This window comes from Benincasa hispida, chromosome 8 (assembly GCF_027475165.1).
Source record: "Benincasa hispida cultivar pf3 chromosome 8, pf3_genome.v1.1, whole genome shotgun sequence".
Lineage (NCBI taxonomy): Eukaryota > Viridiplantae > Streptophyta > Magnoliopsida > Cucurbitales > Cucurbitaceae > Benincasa > Benincasa hispida.
In genome coordinates, this window is record NC_143485.1 from 57,221,725 (window position 1) to 57,236,793 (window position 15,069).

Consider the following 15,069-nt stretch of genomic DNA (forward strand, 5'->3'; position numbering starts at 1 on the left):
TGGAACAGAACAAAAGTAGTATAAAATTGTCATTCTTTATCGCACTCAACTTGTAATTCTCTAGTCCTAGAATTCAGATTAGGATTCGAAGTACACACATTTTTCTACATCGGAGTTCAATAATTAGTATACATCGGAACTCATGAAACACAAAAAGTGCTGCAGCTTTCCATGTCTTGGTCGGGTTCTTCTTCTTCTTTTTTCCTTTACAAGCTTGGGCGAGGATACAATCACATCAAAAAAATTCATCAAAGACCCTGCATCTATAATTTCCAATGGCAGTTCTTTCCGGTTGGGGTTCTTCACACCTCTTAATTCTACGGGCCGATATGTCGGAATTTGGTTCAACCATATATCATCCTCTCAAACAATAGTATGGGTGGCCAACAGAGACAAACCTCTCAACAATACTTCTGGGATTTTCACTATTTACAAGGATGGAAATCTTGTCGTCTTAGACGGAAACGGCACCGTCCTCTGGTCTTCAAATGTTTCCTCTTCTTCTTCTACAACCAACACAATCGCTCGAATTTTAGACTCAGGTAACCTTGTTTTGGAAGATACTACTTCTGGAAACACTATATGGGAGAGTTTCAAACACCCTTCTGATAAATTCTTGAATTCCATGAAACTCATCACAAACAAAAGAACAAAGGAGAAGGTCAAGCTGACCTCATGGAACACCCCTTTTAATCCTTCCACAGGAAACTTTTCCTTAGCACTAGAAGTTCTCACTCTTCCTGAAGTTGTGATTTGGAAAAATAATAACAATAACAATAACCCCTATTGGCGATCTGGCCCATGGAACGGTCGATCTTTTACTGGAATACCCGATATGGATTTGGATTACATTTCTGGATTGAACCTTTTTATTGCCAACCAAACATACACTCTCTCCATTCCTCGCAATTACCATATTCAATATTTTGCTTATTTGGCCTTAACTTCTCGAGGGAATTTGGAGCTAACCAATTGGGATACTGAAAAGAAACACTGGAATGCTGGTTGGTCGTTACTAAAAACAGAGTGTGATTACTATGGTACTTGTGGGGCATTTGGGATTTGTAATCCAAAAGCGTCTCCAATTTGCAGCTGTTTAAAAGGGTTTAAGCCAAAGAATGAAAAGGAATGGAATGAAGGAAATTGGAGCGGTGGATGTGTAAGAAGGACACCATTGCAATGCATTAACATTAATGGCCGTGCTGAAGAAGATGGGTTTGTATCAGTTGAAATGGTTAAATTGCCATTTTTTGTAGAATGGTTCATTTTAGGTTATACAGAAGAAGATTGCAAACAAGAGTGCTTGAGAAATTGTTCGTGTAAAGCTTATGCATATGAAAATGGTATTCGGTGTATGCTATGGAAAAGTGATGAGTTAATTGATATACAAAAGTTTGAGATACGTGGAGCTACTCTTCACCTTCGGATGGCATATGCAGAACTAGATCATACATGTACTCTTTTCCTAAAGTTCTACCATTAATTTTTCATTTCTTAAAATTTTATATCTTTGTTGTTACATCAGAATTTGTTTAATGTTTTTTCTTTTCTTTTCTTTTTGTTTTGTTTTTTTTTTTTTTTTTGGTAATATCCACATATGATCATCATGTGAAAGACAAGACGACCATTTTGGTGTTCATTATCATTGCTGTATCTTTTTGGTGGAAATGGAGGACTCACAAACGCGGTAACTAAATTTCACCCACCTTATAACTATTTCATTTTTTGTTTTTTTTTTTATTATTGTTTTTTATTTTAAGTCCTTTAATTAATCATTTGGAAACATTTTTGGAAATTAATTACATAAAGGTTACCTCTACATATAAGTTTCTTTGTCTTGGAAATATCTTTTTTTTTTTTTTTTTTGGTTAAGTTTTGAAAAAGAAAACGGTTGCCTCTTAAATTTTGTTTGTTTCTCTATAACTTATTTACCATTTCTTGTATTTTCTATCTAAACACTTAAATTTTTAACCAAGTTTAAAAAATAAATAGGTTTTCAGAAAACTATTTTTTTAATAAGTTTTCAAAACTTATTGTGGTTTTATTTAAAGTCATTATAAAAAAAGTAGATAACAAAACAAAAAAAATCAATAGGTATAAATATTGTTTATAATCATAATTAATTTTCGAAAACAAAAAATGAAAATTTTAATCTTTGTGGCTTTTGTTTTTATTTTGAAAATTAAGTCTATTTTATCCACATTTCTTACAATAATTTACATATTTCTTATATATAATAGTCGAATTCTTAACCAAATTCCAAAAACAAAAACCACTTTTTGAAAGCTATTTTTTAAGTTCTCGAAATTTAGCTTAGTTTTTAAACCATTAGTGAAAAGTAGATAACAAAGGAAGAAATTTGAAGGAGTAAGTAGTATTCATATGCTTTATTTTCAAAAACAAAAACAAAAAAACAAAATGATTACCAAATGAGGCCTAACAATTTTGTTTTCTAAAAATTATAATTGTTTCCTCTTAATTTTTCATATATTAGTTTCCATCTTTCATTTTAGTAACATAGTTGAATGTTTAGGCAGATTTAAAAAAATAAAAGTAGTTTTCTGAAAATACTTTTTTAAGTTTTCAAAATATAGCTTGGTTTTTGTAATATTGGTATAATCTAGAAAACAAAATAAAAAACCTAAAGGTGAAAGATGTATTTATAGGTTTAATAATTTTCTAAAACCAAAAGTTAATCAACAACCAAATAGTTATCAGATGGAGTTTTAATTTTTAAAAATTTATTTTTGTTTTAGAATTTGACTAATAACTAAAATGCATTTTCTTAGATAAGAAATTGCGCGAAAGTACAAATGAATTTTAGAAAAGAAAACTAAAAACCAAGTTGTAGTCAAAGGATTAGGTTTTGTTTTCAACCTATAACAATGTTAGAGGTCTATAATACTAGTAGTAGTAATGTCATTTCTTTACCATTTTATCCATTAGTTATTTAGTGTTATATTTTTCAAATCGAAGATAGCTCAATTGACATACAAGTATATGAATGATCATGGATGGTTCAAATCCTTTTATTCTTAATAAAGCTAAAAAAAAAAGTGTTATATATGCCCATTTGACATATAATTTATTGATCCCCATCTCTACCAAGTAAAAGACAAAGATATGCATATACATTTGCTAATTAACCTTTTGAGGTCTATATACTTATAAACAGAGAAGAAGATCATAACTACGATGACCAACAAAAAAGGGAAAAAGATTTTAAAATTGACAAGGGAGGATGATATGATTGAGGATGATATTAAACTTGAAGAGCTACCTCTTTATGATTTTGAGAAGCTGGCAATTGCAACCAACAATTTTGATATAAATAACAAACTCGGGCAAGGCGGCTTTGGTCTAGTGTATAAGGTATGTCGTAGTACTTAAATTTAGATTTTATTTTATTTGGATTGATTGATTAGAAGCAAATGTTTTGTGTTTTAGGCAAATTTATTAAATGGACAGGAAATAGCAATAAAGAGGCTTTCAAGAGCCTCCAACCAAGGGTATGAAGAATTTATAAATGAAGTGAGAGTGATTTCTAAACTTCAACATAGAAATCTTGTACGCCTCTTTGGTTGTTGCATTGAAGGAGGAGAAAATATTGATATATGAGTATATGCCCAATCTAAGCTTGGATGCATTCATCTTTGGTGAGTTATTTTTATGCTAAATTTTAATGATTTGTGTGTTGCATTATTAAAATTTTATGTGTATTTGTAGGCTCCGCAAAACAAGAACTTTTGGATTGGAGAAAGAGATTTAATATTATTGATGGAATTGCTCGAGGTCTTCTTTACCTTCATAGGGATTCTAGATTGAAAATCATTCATAGAGATCTCAAGGCAAGTAATATCTTATTAGACAAAGATTTGAATCCTAAAATTTCAGATTTTGGCATGGCAAGAATTTTTTGTGGTAATGAAGCTCAGGCGAACACTTTAAGAGTTGTTGGAACTTAGTAAGTACTCTTCTAAAACTATATTTATAGTAATTTACTTTGATTCCTATATTTTTATGTGGCCAACCAAATTCCATTTATGTGTGTTTATTTTTCTATCGTATGAATCTAGTGGATACATGTCTCCTGAGTACGCAATGCAAGGTCAATTTTCAGAGAAGTCAGATGTATTTAGCTTTGGAGTTTTATTGCTTGAAATTATCAGCGGGAGACGAAATACAGAGTTCTACCACCATGAAGAAGCCATAAGCTTATTGGGATTTGTATTGTCTACATAAAAACTCCACTCTCTCAAAGTTCATGATAACATTCAAATATCAATTAAACAAATTTTCTTAACTTGGTTTCAGGCATGGAAATTATGGATGGAAGACAATCTTATTACTATGATTGAACCAACAATATATGAATCGTGTTATCAACAAGAGATTTTGAGATGCATTGAAGTGGGGCTCTTATGCGTACAAGAATTTGTAAATGATAGGCCAAATATCTCCACTATTATTTCAATGCTCAACGGTGCAATTGTAGATCTTCCTTCTCCAAAGGAACCTGGCTTTGTTGGTAGACCATATGAAAAAAACATAGATTCGTCTCAACAAAATTTAGATAAGTATTCTATAAACAGTGTTACACTCACTACAATTATAGCTCGATAGTACATTAGGTTATGAAGGATCTTAGGTTATGCAATTTTGCCTTCTGAAGGATCTTTCAGTTTATGAGGAACAATTAATCTTTTAATTAAATGAACTGATGTAAAATTTGGTGAGTAATCCCTAACACGGATATAACCTGTCAACAATGCCACCTATATATATGAATACAACTGCTCCCATTTCATATATATACATATATCGATTTTTGTTGGGCTTGAAGGGCCCAAACTAGGCCTAAGATTGTGATTAATGAAAGGGAATGAGGTCTGGCTTGGAAGAAGTGGCTGTAAAGAAGCCACATAGCTGGTGACAAGATAGAGGAAGCTTCGTCCCTCTTTTCTTCTTTTATCCTTGTTAGTGGAATTCTATTCTGATTAGAAAAGTAAAGTGGAAAAACTTCTCAGACTCTCTGTTGATTACTTCCTAAAACTTCTCTAACTTGTAATTCATATGGTTGTGCAAATTGATTGAGAGAATTGTGCATGGATGAACAGAGAAATAGAAGAGGATGGAGATGAGAGAATATTGCAAGCAGATGTATATGGTTTGGCAAGATGCCTACATCCACGGGAGAAAAAGAATTCTTTTATTCTTGAAGGAATTTTACACAGATAAGTCTCTAACTCTCACACTCTAATTTTCTTACTGATAAGAATTCTTTATATAGAGAAGGATGGTACATGATTAGTGAGTCTAGAAGTGTATGTAAATGTTGTTTTCTCTCTAGATGTTACAGACTTTACATTCCATCTTGAAAACAACATTTAAGGTGTTAAATGGATTGTTTCTTCTCCTGACTTTCTTTCTGTCATCCGTTGTCAGGTAGCTCGAAGCTGATGATGTCTAGACATTTCTAGAGCTTGAGCTGAGGGACTAATTTGGTGAGCATGTCCGAGGTATGAATTTTTAATATTTCCACATTTCTGTTTTCTATATGTTCTCGAACAAAGTGGTATTTAATATCAATATGTTTAGTACGATTGTAAAATTTAGGATTTTTGGATAGGTGTATTGTGCTTTGGTTGTTACAGTATATTTTTACTATTTTTTGTTTGAATCCAAAGTCTTGCAGGAGTCCTTTTAGCCATGGAGCTTCTTTAACTGCCTTAGACAGAGCTATGAACTCAGCCTCAGTGGTTGAGAGAGCTATTACAGGTTGTAAGTTAGCTTTTCAGCTTAGTAAACATCTTCCATATAGGAAGATATAGCCTAAGAGAGACCTCCTTTTATCCAAATCCCCTGCATAATCTGAGTCCACAAACCTAAATAGTTATGGTTCAAAATTAGTGGTAGGTTGATACAATTTTTGCATCTTTAGTACTTTTTAAGTACCTTAAGATCTACCTAGTTGCTTCCAAATCTTTCTTCATGGATTAGCCATATATCAACTAACACGGTTTCTTGCATAAGAAAAATCTGGGCTTGTAGAAATTATCAAGTACATTAGGCTTCCTACAGGTTGGGTATAAGGCACTGTAGACATCATTCTTCTGTGCTCAATATCAGTGTCTTTGGGAGAGTTAACAGCTGAGATCTTGAAGTGTTGTGCCAAAGGTGTATTAACTAGTTTTGCTTCCTCCATATTGAACTTCTCTATCAACTTTCTTCAGTAATTAGGTTGACTTGTATATAGCTTTGACTTGTCTCTGTGTCTTTCATTTTCAATTCCAAGAATTCTTTTGGATTCCCCTAGGTCCTTCATGTCAAATTTTGCCTTTAAGAGTTTCTTAACATACTTTAGATCCTCTTTGGATTTTCCGGCTAGAAGCATGTTATCAACATATAAAAGTAAGTAGACACAGTCATGAAAAGACTTGGTATTTACATAGGCACAACTACCAAATGAGCTTCTCTAGAAACCAATCTTAGTAATATAATCATCAAACCTTTGATACCAAAACTTTGGTGATTGTTTTAAGCCAAAGACAGACTTTTTCAATAAGTAGTAGTGGTCTTCTTTTCCTTTAACTTCATATCTCTTAAGCTGAACCATGTAAATAGTTTCTATCAAATGTCCATGAAGGAAGGTTGTTTTAAAATCAAGTTGATACAGCTCTAGGCTTTGTTGTGCCACAAGTGATAATAACATTCTGATTGAGATATGCTTGACTACTGGAGAAAATATTTCATTATAGTTGATACCTTGTCTTTGTGTGAATCCCTTGGCAACTAATCTAGCCTTTAATCTTGGCTCTTGAACCTTAGCTATGCCCTCTTTGAATTTGTAAATCCATTTGGATGCAATAGGTTTACATCCTTTTGGAAGTGGTTCGAAAGTCCAAGTTTTATTTAGGTTTAGTGACTCGATCTTCTTATTCATAGCTTCAACCCATCTTCTAGCATTAGAGCTGCTCACAGCCTCTTCAAAAGATGATGCGTTCTGATTCATTCACACTATCTGAAATATTTAGGGCAAGATTAATGTAGTCTGCCTTATATCTGATTGGTGGCACAATGACCCTCCTTTGCGTATCTCTAGCTAAGAAGTAGTCTCTTAAATCTTATTGTTCAGCTTCAGTTTCTTCAATCACCCCTTCTTCTTCTTGATCAAGAGGTTCATTACCACTATTCTCCAACCATGACATGAAAGATTCTGGGTTTGCTCTGAGTATCTGTTCCACCTCAATTTTATCAATAGGTTCTTGAGGTGATTTAGCAATGATATATTTTGGGGTTGATGCCCTAAATCTCGTAGGATCTTGTAGTTTGTAAACACTTGTATGAACAAATATTTTGTGATTTATAATATATGATATTTTATTCACATTGTCTATGAAATATATGATATTTTAGTTGCATTAACCACAAACCAATAAACTAAGATCCATGTTTATCGTTATAACTTAAACATATATGTATTGACATACAATTTATCGTTATAACTTAAACATATATGTATTGACATACAAGTGGATCGTGTTTATGTGATAACCTAAATGGTCTGTAGTATATGGATAAGGTTGAGTACCTTATCTTGGTGACACTAGGTGTTACAAATGTTGTAAAGTGCTACAAATGATCTGATCCTGATCATTCATGAATTAGACATGCGAGCGGGGATATTCTATATAAAAGAGTTTGTATAAGAACGAACCACGAAATATTTAGTCTCGTTATATAATACCGTTCATAATTGAGACTTTCATTTCACTAGGATGACCATAGATAACATGACCTTAATCCTGAGTGAGTTGTGAACTCCTGCTTATGAGGGCGGTCCTTTGATTTGCATTGGTGAAAGTGGTCAGATCGCCGACTCAACAAGCCTGCCATTTTGGAGATTCATCTGATTGGGCTGGGAACTCAGGTACACAAGATGGAATTCATTCCTTTCCCAAAGTAAGGGTAAGTAGATAAATTATTCCCTTAAGGGCTGATTTCGGGTCTTGAACGATGTGACGCCACACCCTCCCTTGGCTCGATAGGGGTTTAGTCATAGTGGGACTATGATCTATTGTTCATTAGAGGGATCAGTGATACTTAAGGAAATATATGTAACTACAGGGGCAAAATGGTAATTTAGTTCAACTATACTTACGAGCGATTTGTGAAAGGTCATTGTACTGTTGATTGGTTATATCCAATGGACATGGAAATATATCTGTAGTGCGAAGAGTGCAGCTGTCGATCTTTAGTGGAGTGCCCGACAGTTAACGGATGGTGAATAATGTGATTAAAGGGTTTAATTAGTTATCACATACCGTTGAAGCTTCAAGCTACAGGTCCATAAGGTCCCCTAGGTAGCTCAATGAATTTTAGTTGAGAATTAGTTTTTGGGTTAATTTGAAATGTTCAAATTAATAAGAAGGAATTTGATTATATATGATATAATTAAATTAATTCAATTATATATGATATAATTGATATAATGTGTTTGATACATTATTATTTGATTGGAGGAACTAATATTAGAATATGATTCAAATATATTTCTATGAATAAGGTTCATAAATATTAAATTTAATATAAATATGGTTTATATTAAATGTCATAAAATAGAGAAAAAGAACTATGGTTTATATATTGTATATGATGCAATATTAAAACTATAGGTTATAAATATAATATGATAAGTTAGTTATCATATTTATTTATATTTATTAATTATTTGATAATTAAATTCTTTTTCTCCATAACCACCCTTGGTGGTAGTTATTTGGTTTTATGGGAAAAAGTGGGATAAAAGAAAATGGTTTTCTAATTATTCCTTGAGAGAAGAAATCAATCAAGTTAATAATCGAGTATCTACACGATTACTCGAGAGACTATATGATAGTCTTATCATCTACACGATCGAGTGACTTGTTTATGCGATAGACTTCGTCGTTTCCACGATAGTGTTGTTCGTCTACTCGATCGTCTTCCTCCTCCACACAAAACCTTCCCCTCTGACCAAAATTAGCCAGTGCCCACCACTCCTGGATTCTCACACCGAGAATACCAAGGTCACCAAGTGGTAGTATCCGTTTGGTTCGAAGATCGAGTTGCTGCTTGCTGCTTGTTCAAGGGAATTCGTGACTTGTTCGCTGTGTTCTTAAACTAGTACCATCAAGGGATTTACTTAAAGAATGGTTCTTCAAAGGTATATTCTCTTAATCCTACGTTTTTATTTCAAAGCATACTATAATTTAAGTTTTAGTGCATGCTTTGTTCTGTATGACTATAAAAGTATGCGTTCAAACACGATGGGATTTGGACGATCTGCTTCCGCTCAAAGATTCTCTGTAAATGGAGTTCCTTCTATTGTTGCAGAGCCAAGTTGTATTGAATTTTGTTTACAGTTTGGTGGGTTTTTAAGTTTCCGCAATCCATTTAAAGTGTTAAATCTTTATGGATGTTGTTGATGGATAATTTCGGGATAATTGTCTCTATTTAATGTTTTTGTTTACTTTTACAAAAGTTAATTTGTAAGGGCCCCTTCATTTTTGGGCATAAACACTTGCAATCGAGTTTGTATTCATTTTAAGTTTTTGAGTCGTTTGTGAAAAAGCTTCAGACGCAAAGAGTTACAGTTTGCTTCAATAGAGAAGACGAAATGGTGGTCGCATCTTGTAGCTTAAGATAGATGATCGTTTAGATTTGGCTATACGTTCATGTAGAACTGTTCTACTCGATCATGTACCATTTGCTAAACGATCACATAGCTAATACTACGCGATCGTGTAAAGAGTTTACACGATCGTGTTGTGTTGGCTGCATGATCGCATAAACAATCAAGGGTAAAAACGATTGCATATTATTTGATACTCGATGCAAGGCATGCACGCTAAACGATCGTGTAGGCCATCATGCTCATCGTGTAGTCAGTAGCTACAAGATCGTATGGTATATGATACTCGGTGCTTGCTACTCGATCGTGTAGGCTATCATGCTTATCGCATAGTCGTTAGCTACATGATCGCATGACATGCGTTACTCGAAGCACGCTGCACGATCGTGTGGACTTGCATGCTCATTGCATAGTCCTAAGCCACACGATCATTGCTACACGATCGTTTATACTCAACGTTCGTTACTTGATGATTAGAAGGATTTGCTACATGATCAAGTGACGGGACTTCAAGGGCGGTTCAAGACCCGGTTCACCTGTTCGAGCCGGTTGACTCCAACTTTGTAATAGTTTAACATTTCCTTTTCGATTTTGAGATATACTTTCTCGATCCATCAATTTTTCTTAAATGTGCAGTGATGTATGTGTATATTATATGCCATCATATATGTCATATAGTTTTAATACCCACCATAGGTTATGCATTTAATTCATGCATCATCTTTATATTTTAAGTGTTATAATATATTAGTATGCATGATTAAATTACTTAAAGCATGCTCGTGCATCATATAATATAAGAGTTATAATATATGCATGCATTAAAGCATATCCATGCATCATCTATATTATAAATGTTATAATATAAGGTTGTATGTTAGCATGAAATGTATTCTTAGTTCATTACTTGTTATATAAAAGTTATATATTAGTAATGAATGAACATTGTATGAAGCATGACACTTAGGTTTATTTATAAAAGTTATAAATACCTTATGTTTGTCTAGCTAGCAATGTGAATGATTTTAATTGTTTCATTCTTTATAAAAGTTATAAATAATGAAATTAGAATTAAAATCAAATAGAAAGAGTTGCATGTACATCTTAGTTTTAATCATGTTTTAAAAGTGTTTTAAAACTTGATTGAGTTGGACCTAAGATCACGTTTCTAATAAGATTAGAAACCTAAGTTTAATCTTTTAATTTAGTTTAATAGGATTAAATTGACTAATAAAAGATTAAATATGTAACAAATGTATCTATAAGGTACCTTCTGTCTAAGGCTGGTTCTGGCTAGGTTGGGGTACTTAAGTCGATAGAAACGTCGCACCCCTACTTGGGAACCTACCTGGAAAGATGAATTAGATAGATTTGTTACATGCATGGAAATTTGATGAAAGTCTGTTAAAGTGTTTAATAGGACTTGAATCAAACTTGTTTAATCATCAAAAGCAAGTATTGATTTTAACTAAATTAAACAAGTTAAAATTAGTAGCCGGATTTTCTAAGTTAATAAAACCCTAGTTATAACATTCAATGGGAGGTAATTGGGGTATGTGATACTTCATTTTACTTCTTCACATTTCTCCCTAAAAAGTTCACACCATGAGATCTATCCTCGGCCTCAAGGCACCACTAGAGTATCTGCCTACGGATGGAATTTGGGTAGGTCAATAACAAGGTGAATGGAGAAAATGTTCATAGTAAGTGGGAGCGGGATATGTGACAACATATCCCTCGGTCTCTCTCATTAGGTTGGATAAAGTTTTAGTGCATCGCCTTGTGGCACCCTGGGAGTGTCCCCCTAAAGGATAGTTGTTTTGCACAACTCTTTATTTGATCTCCAGAAATAGATAGGATTGCTTTAGTCTCTTGTCCTAATCGGCGTTTCCCTAAGGTTGGCTTAGGGCGGGACTCTAAGGCCTAAAATGAGGGGTTACACTTACACAAAATTGTTAAGAATGTCAACAAATTCTAGATCGAACAATGGTGACTATTAGATTCAGTTACAATGAGTTGTTTTAGTCTAATGGTTGAGATTGTCTCATTTAAGTGAAGGGGCACATGATCACCCTATGGTGACATTTTTCCTACCTCACTGAAGCATTATTGCAAAATAGATGTCACTTAGGGTACACTAGAACTATTTTGCTAAAACTTAAATTGGCATTAAAAGTGGTTTAATGCAAGTAGACTTATGAAGTTTGTTCATTGTTTAAACAAATTTTAAATTATGACAACCGCTACTTTATCACTACTTGTCGCTGATAAATTGACTGGCAAGAATTACGCTTGATGGAAAAACAAGATAAATACGGTTTTGATCATCATGACCTGAGGTTCGTTCTTATGGAGGAATGTTCTCCTATTCCACCTCCTGACGCTGCTCGAAACGCTCGAGACACGTATGAGCGATGGACACGGACGAATTAAAAGGCCCGAGCGTATATCTTGGCTAGCCTTAACGATGTTTTAGCCAAGAAGCATGAGCCCATGATCACTGCACGTGAGATCATGGAGTCCCTGAGGGGAATGTTCGGACAACCGTCCGCGTAGCTCAGGCACAACGCTCTGAAGTACATATTCAACTCACGGATGAATGAGGGAACATTTGTTCAGGAACATGTTCTCAATATGATGGTCCACTTCGATGTGGCAGAGATGAATGGGTCGAGCATCGATGAGGCCAGCTAGGTTAGCATTATTTTGGAGTCGTTACCAGAAAGCTTCCTTCACTTCGTTAGCAACACTATTTTGAATAGTGTGGATTACAACCTTACAACTCTACTCAATGAGTTACAGACTCTCCAATCTTTGCTAAAAAGTACGGAGAAGAAGGTTGGTGAGGTAAATGTTGCCTCATCTTCTAAAAAGTTCCATAAAGGTTCGATCTCTGGAACTAAGTCTGTACTTTCTACTTCTGGCACTAAAAAGTGGAAGAAGAAGAATGGTGGTAAGAGGAAGGCGCCTGCTAACCCACAACGTGTTGCTCCATGGGGTAAGCAAATAATGAGGGTTAACAAGGGAAAATGTTTCCATTGCAATCAGAACGGACACTGGAACCACAACTGCCCACGTTATTTGGCTGAAAAGAAGAAGGCCAAACAAGGTAAATGCGATTTACTAGTTTTGGAAACTTGTTTAGTGGAAAATAATGATTTTGCTTGGATTATTGACTCTGGGGCCACTAACCATGTTTGTTCTTCATTTTAGGGAATTAGTTCCTGGCGGTAGCTTGGTGCTGGTGAGATGACGATGCGAGTTGGAACTGGGTATGTCGTCTCGACTATGGTAGTAGGAGGTCTTTAGTTGACTTTACAAAATAGGTTTATCATTTTGAATGATGTGTATGTAGTTCCCGAGTTAAAGAGGAACTTAACTTCTGTAAAGTCTCTACTTGAATGTAAATATCAAATACATTTCTCTGTAAATAAAGTGTTTATTTTGAAAGATAGTATTGATGTATGTTCAGCTCAATTGGAAAATAATTTGTATATGCTAAGGCCGTTAGCAACAAATGCTATCCATAATATAGAGATGTTTAAAACTGTCGTAACTTAAAATAAACGACTTAAAATTTCTCCTCAAGAAAATGCCCAACTTTGGCACCTCGTTTAAGGCATATTAATCTCAATAGGATTGAGAGATTGGTGAATAATGGACTTCTAAGCGAGTTAGAAGAAAATTTCTTACCTGTGTGCGAGTCATGCCATAAAGATAAAATGACTAAAAGGCCTTTTTGAAGGAACTCTTAAAATAGAGATCCAATGAGCGGAAGCAGATCGTTCCAAACTCCATTGTGAAAGAACATGAAAATTTACAATCCAACAGATCAATTATGATTAAATCTAAATTATAACATGCTTCAAAAAGAAAATACAAGAGATTGAGTAAACTTACCCTTGAAGAACCTTTCTTCTTTTATTTCCTCGATTAATCAACCCAACGTTCAATAGCAAAAATGCAACACGAATCAATCCAGCAAACAGTGCGAACTGTCAGATCCTCGATCACAATCGAGTTAAACTCGATACTCGACCCTCAAATGAAAACTCGACACTACCAAGAGGCTACCTTGGTGTTCTCGGTGTGAGAATCCAAAAGGTGTGGGCTTTGTATGGATTTGGTACAGGGAAAGAGGAACTGAACGATCATGTAGATAATTGAGTAAGTGGGAGAATACAGAAGTTTATCATTTAGACTTGGGTACTCGATCGTTTAGCAGCGAGTAGCTATCGTATAGGAAAACTCGATACTTTGTCGTTTACTCTCTCAAGGTTATTGTATATCCTTTTTGTTTCTGTGCGTTCGATTATGAAAATATGAAAATGATTTTCATTTTTATCCATCAGTTATCAAAAATTGATTATAACGTCTCACTCATTTGGTTATTGGACAAAATCGAAATCAATTATCTTATAATTGATTTAATTATAAATACATATAATAACTAATTTATTATATTATATTTATAATCTATAGTTTTAATATTACATCATATGTAATATATAAACCATGGTTCTTTTCCTCCTTTATGTCATTTAATATAAATCATACATTAATTTCTCCAATTAATATATCTAATACATTAAATCAATTATATCACATATAATTGAATCAATTTAATTATATCATATATAATCAAAATCCCTCTCGTTAATTTGAACACTTCAAGCTAACCCAAAAACTAATTCTTAACATGAATCCATTGAGCTACCAAGGGGACCTGATAGACTTGTAGCTTGAAGCTCCAACGGTACGTGAATAACTCACTAAACTCTTTAATCACGATATCCACCATCCGTTAACTATCGGACACTTTGCGAAAGACACATAGTTTCACTCTTCGCACTACATATATATTTATGTGTCCATTGGATATAACAAATCAACAGTACAATGACCCTTCATAAATTGCTCATAAGTACAGCTGGACCAATTTACTGTTTTGCCCCTCTAGTTACATCTAACTCATTCAGTACCACTGATTCCTCTAATGAACAATACGTCATAGTTCTACTATGAAGAAACCCTTCTCTGGCAAAGAGAAGGTGTCGTGACACATTGCTCAAGCCCCAGAATCAACTCTTAAGTGAGCAATTTATCTACTTACCCCCTACTTCGGGGAATGAGTGAATTTCGTCTTATGTAGCTGAGTTCTCAGCTCCCCAATCAGACGAATCACCAAAGTGGTATTTGAGTCGGCAATCTGGCTACTTGCACCCATGGAAATCAAAGGACCACCCTCATAGGCAGGAGTTCACAACTCACTTAGGATTAAGGTCATGTTACCTATGGTCATCCTAGTGAAATGAAAGTCTCTGTCATGAACGGCGTTATATAACAAGACTAAACATTTTGTGGTCCGGTCTTATACAACCTCCTCTATATAGAGC

At 34.2% G+C, this 15,069-nt stretch overlaps 2 protein-coding genes across 15 annotated transcripts in view; both read left to right on the forward strand.

The window, feature by feature from the left end:
- Window positions 1-3,863, forward strand: LOC150034728 (G-type lectin S-receptor-like serine/threonine-protein kinase At1g11300). Its single transcript, XM_090316346.1, has 5 exons — window positions 1-1,454; window positions 1,616-1,687; window positions 3,176-3,372; window positions 3,469-3,656; window positions 3,727-3,863. Exons 1-4 carry the CDS (start codon window positions 143-145, stop codon window positions 3,616-3,618), a joined length of 1,731 nt encoding a protein of 576 aa, XP_090172472.1. The 5' UTR covers window positions 1-142; the 3' UTR covers window positions 3,619-3,656; window positions 3,727-3,863.
- Window positions 3,727-15,069, forward strand: part of LOC120083856 (G-type lectin S-receptor-like serine/threonine-protein kinase SD1-13) — a 24,824-nt gene continuing 13,481 nt past the window's right edge. For 12 of the 14 annotated variants that reach the window (XM_090316335.1, XM_090316334.1, XM_090316336.1 and 9 more), the window contains exons 1-3: window positions 3,727-3,964; window positions 4,077-4,227; window positions 4,315-5,519. In XM_090316335.1, coding sequence (XP_090172461.1) covers window positions 3,903-3,964; window positions 4,077-4,227; window positions 4,315-4,623 — 522 coding nt within the window. In that variant the 5' untranslated portion in view covers window positions 3,727-3,902 and the 3' untranslated portion in view covers window positions 4,624-5,519. Of the gene's footprint in view, window positions 3,965-4,076; window positions 4,228-4,314; window positions 5,520-7,777; window positions 12,783-12,886; window positions 13,124-15,069 lie in introns of those variants that run through there. The other 2 variants (XM_090316342.1, XM_090316340.1) reach the window with 2 other exon arrangements.

What these genes read in the sequence shown, in the direction of transcription:
- LOC150034728 (XM_090316346.1), top strand. Translation starts at nt 143, where the DNA reads ATGAAACACAAAAAGTGCTGCAGCTTTCCATGTCTTGGTCGGGTTCTT. An exon ending in ATGGAGGACTCACAAACGCG is followed by an intron (nt 1,688 to 3,175) that starts GTAACTAAATTT and finishes ACTTATAAACAG; the next exon opens with AGAAGAAGATCATAACTACG. An exon ending in GCTTTGGTCTAGTGTATAAG is followed by an intron (nt 3,373 to 3,468) that starts GTATGTCGTAGT and finishes TTAAATGGACAG; the next exon opens with GAAATAGCAATAAAGAGGCT.